The sequence below is a fragment of the Cynara cardunculus genome (genome assembly GCF_001531365.2).
Source record: "Cynara cardunculus var. scolymus isolate 2C chromosome LG 1, CcrdV1, whole genome shotgun sequence".
NCBI lineage: Eukaryota > Viridiplantae > Streptophyta > Magnoliopsida > Asterales > Asteraceae > Cynara > Cynara cardunculus.
In genome coordinates this window covers 20,137,151-20,145,037 of record NC_037528.1, presented here as the reverse complement: position 1 = coordinate 20,145,037, position 7,887 = coordinate 20,137,151, and the positions used below count along the sequence as shown (strand labels likewise).

Genomic DNA, 7,887 nt, shown 5'->3' with positions numbered 1-7,887 from the left:
GAGAGAGAGATTAGAATTGAGAATATTGCGAGAAGAGATATGCCGGTAGAAGGGGCCAGCAGGATGCCAGTTATCATACCAGGCGGATGTGGAAGCGCCATCGCCAATCTGGGAAACAATGAAGTCTCTTATCTTTTCCCGCATGCCCAGGATCTTCCTCCAGCCCCAACCAACATCGCTGCGAATCGGGACATCCCAGAAGTTACGATCTTTTAGCCTATAGGAGTGGATCCATTTAACCCATAAAGAATCCTTATTGGTGAAGATTCTCCAAGTGTGGGAGGCCATGAGGGCAAGATTCCAGCTGGCAAGGCTCTTAATACCAAGCCCGCCTTAAGATTTGGGGAGGCAGACAGTCTTCCAAGAGACCTTAGTTTTCCCTCTTTTGAGCTCACCGTGGCACCAAAGAAAGCCCCTCATGAGCTGCTCAATCTCCTTAGAGATAGATATCGGAAGAACGAAGATAGAGGCCCAATAGATTTGCATATAAGACAGGACCGAAAGAATGAGCTGCAGCCTACCGGCAAAGGAAATGGACTTATTTTTTCAGTCATTGAGTCTGGATTTAACCTTGTCAACAAGGCCCTTACAGTCCCGATGATAGAGACGGGTAGAAATGAGAGGGACACCAAGATAACGGACCGACAGGGAACCCTCCGGGAATGTAAATCTGGTTCACTGTATGAATCTGTATTTTCTTAACTTGATAAACATGTATTTCTTTATTGTATGAATCTGTTTTACAGTATTTATTCACATGTGTGAATCTGGTTCACTGTATGAATCTGTATTAATCTGTCATCTTCATTGTATATAACTATTTCATTGTTTCACTGTTTTATATTTAAAAACGTTTGATTTATACCTTCCATATAAACGGTTTCTATATTTACGTTTCCATATTTAAAAGTAATTAAATCATTTCTAATATTATATTTAAAAACAATTAAATAATTTCCAATATTATATTTAAAAACAATTGATTTACTTCTTCCATATAAATGGTTTCTATGTTTATGTTTCCATATTTAAAAATAATTAAATCATTTCCAATATTATATTTAAAAANAATTAAATCATTTCCAATATTATATTTAAAAACAATTGATTTACACCTTATATAAAACGGTTTCTATATTTACGTTTCCATATTTAAAAATAATCAAATCATTTTCAATATTAACCATTATACAGTAAAATGACAATTACATCCTTATTTATTAAAATTAAAGAATAAAAAACAAAAATTTACTATTGGTCGAAAATGGTTTGCATAGTTTTCACAAATTAGACGATTTGTAATCTAACCCGCCTTTAGAGGGAAAGGGAATATGTGTTATGTGTATGTACCATAAACACACAATGACGATTGAATATCCTCTTCTCCACCATTTTCATCTTTCAACTCTGGTGAACCCAAAAAAACCCATGAAACCCACCTCAGAAGATGATATATATAATATTTTATTTAAGTTCTTAAAAAAAAATTAGAAGAGGGATGAAAAAGACCATAATGTCCCTCGTTTAGTTAGACTTAACAGAAAAAGTTAATATCCGTTAGGATAAGAAACGAAAATCATTGTAAGGTGTCAAACCGTGTGAGACAAATCTGTTAAAATAAAATGGAAAGACAAAAATCGTTAAAACTAACAAACGTTAAGGACCAAAAGTAAACTTTACTCTTTTTCTACTTTGAAAAATATAACAAGATATCTATTAGAATTAAACCTCTTTTAATTAAGAAGAAAACCCTACAAAATCTCATTTTTCACGTTTTATAATTCGTATCGAAGATTTTGGGGTGTAAAGAGATGGCAATCGAAATGGGTTTTCCGCAATCGATGAAACACGGTTTGACCCATTTGGGATTCCCAAGAAAAATACTATCTTGATCCTTCATCCCGTCCCCATCATCAATCTTCTTGTTGTCAACATTGGCACACCCCCCCCCCCCCCCCCCCCCTATACATATAGTAGTTGAATCAATTTAAAACACGATCATCTCCACCAAACTCCCTTTTGACTTCTTTCGTCTTCCAAATTCCTCCCATAATCATCTCTGTGTTCCTTTTTATCTCAAGGTTTTTGCATGTAATTGGAGCTCTGCTCTGATTAACGATGTCTTCGATTGATCTGGAATCTATTTCGGAGGCAACATCAGGAGCAATTGGAGCTGTTTTGAGCACAACCATCTTGTACCCTCTTGATACTTGTAAGGCCAAGTATCAAGCTGAGGTTCGTTCTCATGGTCAGCAGAAATATAGGTATTCCCTTTTCTATGGTTTCCCCAAAATCCATCTGGTTAAGTGATTTTATTGTTATGATGTTGAGCTTGATTGATTGATTGCTTTCTGTTTGTTCATCTTCGTAACTATCGTCATGTGGGTTCTCGTGATCTGCTGAACTTTGATCGTCCCCTCGATGGATCACATCAATTTTATCGTTTTTTATAAGATTTGATTCAACTGCTTTACAGGATCGATAACGATGCTGATTTTTGTCATAGTTTTAGCAGCTTTTGTTTTGAACTTTGTATGTGTTTGTATTTGATTCCCAAATGTCAAAAAAAAGTTACTTTTGAAAGTTAATTTTAAACTGAAATTGTTTCTGAATTCTTGATAATGTTCATCATCTTGGATGTCTGTCTAAAGAATCTGGTATTTGTTCTCTCTTTTGAATATAAACCGAACCAAACGAACCCATTTATCTCACCCGAATGTGGGATTTGGTTATGATAAGATGTATGCAGACCTAACATCTGCCTAAAGATACAACAGATCATTTGAATATGAAGTAAGCAATAATGTACTGATATATTTGTTTTGCAAGTCAGGGTCTTCATGGAAATAGTCTTTGTGTGGGATATATTGGTTCGTTCGGTTTGGTTTTAATAACCTTTTGATTTTGTATGTTGTTGCTTTTTCTTTATTTAAGTAATCGTCACCAATTGAAATAGAATTGCCGAACTTTAAACAGAGATCATAGGTTTTGGTTGGACTAGAATGAGTTAATTAAGGATGGTATCTCTGCAACCAATTTTTGATTTTAATCTTCAATAAAGACGAACTTGACCTCATGGGAGGCTGGGCTATCCGGCAGGCCAATGAAGACCTATTGGTAACAACTGATAATCTTGAATCTTGATAACCTTACTAAAACCATCTTTGTATTCTATCTATTCTTGATCATGCTTTGTATGTTTGATATGTATACTCGCGATGCTTCAACTTCCTATTGTGGATTTTAGATCATTTCTTAGAGATAGTAGCGGCACCTCTAGGGTGCGGTTTGGTACGTGTGATAGGGTGAACTTAGACAAACATTCTTGTCCATGTTTGGTGCGACCTTTAGACCGGGACAGGACAGGACTTTTGACCCACCAAAATAGGTGGAAGAAATATCACGGAGATGTGACAAGATTAGTAAGTTACTAAACTACCTATGTCAAATTATAACCCTAAACCTTGCACAATTCTTTTACCCGCTTATTTCACTCGTGCCCATCCAGTCCTGCCCAGTCCCGTATATGTAGCCTTTAGTGCACTCCTCTGATGATTCACAGCTTGAAGGCCTTTTTGTACCTAGTTGACTGCTAGGGTGACCAAATAGCCACCTGTAGTACTTATTTTGGGCTGTGAGAATGCATCTATTGGTTCTTGAGAATGGTAGGGACTTCCCTTGGTATTTTTTCTTAGTCTTTGTTTCTTTCCTATATCAAAAGTTTCTTCTTTGAGGGTATTTTTGACCTTTTCGTTCAGGGGTATGTGGTCCCGGCCTGGTGTTTGGGAATGCTCAAGGGCCCTTCTATTGATGTTTGGTTTGACTCACAAGTAAAAGTAACTGTAATGATTTTAGGTTGATTGTTTGTGATTTGTTTGGGGTAACCGTGGGAATCCCGGAGCTTACAGGCACCAACTAATCCCCTGGGCAACCATGAATGGCCTAGGTTTGAACCTTGGGAAGATGAGATTTCCACTACATCCCCTGGGCCTTAACCAATGAGCCAAGCATGGTGCGTCTTCCTAAACATAGAGATCCCATATTGAAAGATGAAAGCAAATGTTTAATAACACCATCGTGGAGTTATATGGATCATTGGTCTCTACCACATCTTTATCCTCATTGCTTATGCTATATTGCTCTCAACGACTTCTTCATCAAAGCATATTGGGAAATTTTCTTGATGAAGTTGTCATGTGGGTGATGCAGGAAACTATCAGATGTGTTGTTGGAGGCGGTATCCAACGGTAAAGTTTTGTCATTGTATCAGGGCCTCGGAACCAAGAACTTGCAATCATTTATCGCACAATTTGTATACTTCTATGGATATAGCTACTTTAAAAGGATATACCAAGTGAAATATGGTACAAAATCTATTGGAACAAAAGCCAACTTGATTCTTGCTGCTTCAGCTGGGGCCTGTACCGCCATTATAACTCAGGTTGGAAGTTATTGCATTTTTTTCTTTTTTCTTGCCGTTTTTGTTTTCGGGTTGAAAGATCCCTTTCTTGAGCTCTGTGCGTCAAATTGTGCCGATCATCTTTGGACTAGTTTTCTTTTGCAAGCTATGGCTTATAATAGTACTGTCTGGGATATATGCTTCCGATTTAAGTGTTCTGGTACTAAAGCTATACCTAACTTTATTATCATGTAGCCTTTGGATACGGCATCATCACGAATGCAGACAAGTGCATTTGGGAGATCAAAAGGGCTTTGGGCAATGCTTTCGGAAGGCAGCTGGATTGAAGCATTTGATGGGCTCGGCATCTCCTTACTATTAACTTCCAACCCTGCAATTCAGGTATGTAGTTTTATTTTTGAGAGCCGATGAATATTCATTCATGTTGAATATACATGAGTATTCATAATAAACATCATGATATTCATTATGACTATTTGGTTCTCACGGATTTCAAAATATTGCAGTTCTCGAATGAACCCGTCCCTGTATGTTTTTTTTTTGTGTGTGTGTATAGTGGGAGGTTCAAATAAGAAGCCACGTATCATGAGGAGATAAGAAGGAAAGGTTCATATGTGAATCATTGAAAAACTCCATTTCAAGATGGATTTGTGAACCCATGTTAATAATCTGTAATGTCGATTTACATATGCATCTTCAAATAGATTTTTTCGCGATCTTTTAAGTGATTCACGTATGAACCCTCCCTTCATACCTTTTCACAATATTTAGCCTTTTGATTTGAACTGGCCGCTATATATATGTATATATAATGGTTAGATTTTGATGTTTGAATCCGTGATCTAGTACATGTTGATAACGGTTTAGCTGATACCGTATTGAACAATTTATTTATGCAGTACACAGTATTTGATCAGCTGAAGCAAAGACTTTTAGACGGAAAGTTGAAAAAAGCAGGGAAGGGATCTTCTCCTGAATCCCTTTCTGCCTTCTCTGCCTTTTTACTCGGAGCAATCTCCAAAAGTATTGCAACCGTTCTTACATATCCAGCTATCAGGTTCGTAAATACATCTCTTTCTTTATTAAAAACCAAACCAACCCCGTATATCTGACACAGAGATAGCATCTGTGGGATAGGATGTACCCAGATCGTAGAGATACCATTTCCATAAAGAAAATATGATTTCCTTTGTTGCAAAAAGAAATCGAGACCAAGACGCCCCAAAGCCCAAATCAACAGGTTGACCCAATAACTTCAAATTCAGTTTAAAATCATGGTGGAAGTTATTGATAACCCATAACTTTGAGCTTATAAGAAAAGCACAAATCTACTTTTCTATCATTGTGGAACGTGTTGTTACAAACGCCTCACTTAAACTCCTGGCATCCTCATCAGCCTACCCAGAATCTTTCCTCCTTGTAATCGGCGATGTGGGTCCTGACGTCCTCATCAGGTCTGCCCAAAATCTTTCCTCCTTGTAATCGCTGATGTGGGATTCGCCTAAGTTGTTTCAAACAACCCCCCCCCCTTCTTGAGGATTCATCATGTCCAATGAGGTTTGCCTCGCCAACCCGATGGTAAAAGGATTGGCTTTGATACCATTTGTAACTCCCCAATGCTCAAAGCAACAGGCTGACCCAATAAACGTAAATTCAACTTAAAATCATGGCACAAGAATCGGCTCTGATACCCCCACAACTTTACTTTTCTATCCATGTGGACGGGTTGTTAGAGTAACTGTATGCATCTGTACAATTTTCTACGCAATTTGAAGGATTCAGATCAATTTTGAAGCTAAAATCCAAACTTTACCAAATCTGATGCAGGTGCAAGGTCATGATTCAGGCTGCAGATTCTAGCGAAGATGACACCAGTAAAAACAGAAAGAAACCACGGAAAACCATATTGAGCGTTTTAGATGCTATCTGGAGACGAGAAGGGGCGTTGGGGTTTTTCAAGGGATTGCAGGCTCAAATACTGAAGACGGTATTAAGCTCGGCGTTACTTCTAATGATAAAAGAAAAGATTACAGCGACCACCTGGGTCCTTATTCTTGCAATTAGAAGGTATCTGGTGGTCACACAAGGAAGGTTAAAGGGCAGATAAGGGGTAAGCTTCCATGATCAACAATTCTTGATAAACAAGCAAGATTAGAATGCATATCTAAGAAGCATTCTTGTGGTAGATAGAAATCTTTCAAGAAACTTGGATTAGTTTTTTAATGTTAAAAGATTTACAAGACATAAACCGATCAGTCGAATTGGTTGGATGGTTCGATGTTTCGACATTCGAATTGGGTCGGTTTTGGTTGGTGGATGACGGGTTTTTGGGATTTTATTGTTTTTTCCTTGTGATTTAATTATGTTGGTCGTGATAATCCATTGGACGTTGGATTTTAGCTTTATGATCCGATCCGATTAGCTTCAGGCAACTACTCCAAATCCTTGATGCTTGGGTAGTAATTGGGGAACGGATCGGATCGGTTTATTTGATTTTGAATTGACATCCAACAACCGATGATCAATTTGGATTTTGAAATAGTGGATCCGGTTAAACAATTGGATATCTAAATTTTGTAAGGGACCGTTTACCAAACGCTTATCCGGGTAAGCGTTTATCAAGTCACATTACCTCACCGGATGAATATGGTAAGGACCAAGAATCGTACTCGGTTCAAGTACCAAGAATCTTACCCGGTAAGAGCGAGACAAGGACCAAGAGTCTTACCCGGTAAGTAAGAGTGACGACTCTTACCACAGTAAGCGCTTATTGGGTAAATTATTACATGCGATGTCGTTTTGGTGGACTGAAATCTTACCCGGTAAGCAAATAGTAGTCTTAAATTTTATTGGTAATCACTTACAGAGTAAATATTTGGTAAACGGTCTTTAAGTAGTGATCGGGTAAAAATATTTTGATTTATATGATGTATTAAAATAAAGGGAAAAGTCTAAAAAAACCTAACGGACTTTAGTGTTTGGAATGATTAAGTTCTTGGACAATTTTTTGGAACAAATAAGTCCTTGGATATTCCAAAACATGTTAAATAACTCATTGGACAATTTTTTGAAACAAATAAATTCTTGGACAATTTAAAACATGTTAAATAACTCACTAGACAATTTTTTGGAACAAATAAGTTCTTGGACAATCCAAAACATGTTAAATAACTTCTTGGACTTTTCTAAAACATGTTTGATACATTCTTATGATTTGTACAACTAGTTAATGTGGTAAAATAGTGAAAAAAGTCCCAAAAAAAACCCAATGAACATTCATATTTTGAACGATTAAGTCTCTAAACATTTTTTGAACCAAAAAGTATTTAGATCTATAAAATTAAACAAATATAACAAAAAATTTACAAAAAAAATTACATTTAAAAAAGATTTTTAATAAAATTTATTTTAATTAAAATTAAAATATATTTAGTCATTATTTTTCAAACTAAAAAAATAAAAAAAAT

The 7,887-nt window shown here is 36.6% G+C and overlaps 1 protein-coding gene across 1 annotated transcript; it reads left to right on the top strand.

The window, feature by feature from the left end:
- Nucleotides 1–1,924: 1,924 nt before the first annotated feature.
- LOC112519695 (peroxisomal adenine nucleotide carrier 1-like) lies at nucleotides 1,925–6,798 on the top strand. The gene is made up of 5 exons (XM_025127931.1): nucleotides 1,925–2,264; nucleotides 4,210–4,441; nucleotides 4,655–4,801; nucleotides 5,320–5,477; nucleotides 6,248–6,798. Exons 1-5 carry the CDS (start codon nucleotides 2,119–2,121, stop codon nucleotides 6,525–6,527), a joined length of 963 nt encoding a protein of 320 aa, XP_024983699.1. The 5' UTR covers nucleotides 1,925–2,118; the 3' UTR covers nucleotides 6,528–6,798.
- Nucleotides 6,799–7,887: the final 1,089 nt, after the last annotated feature.

Coding starts and splice junctions, on each gene's coding strand:
- LOC112519695 (XM_025127931.1), top strand. CDS start 2,119: ATGTCTTCGATTGATCTGGAATCTATTTCGGAGGCAACATCAGGAGCA. Junction 4,802..5,319: donor CTTCCAACCCTGCAATTCAG/GTATGTAGTTTT, acceptor TTATTTATGCAG/TACACAGTATTTGATCAGCT. Junction 5,478..6,247: donor CTTACATATCCAGCTATCAG/GTTCGTAAATAC, acceptor AATCTGATGCAG/GTGCAAGGTCATGATTCAGG.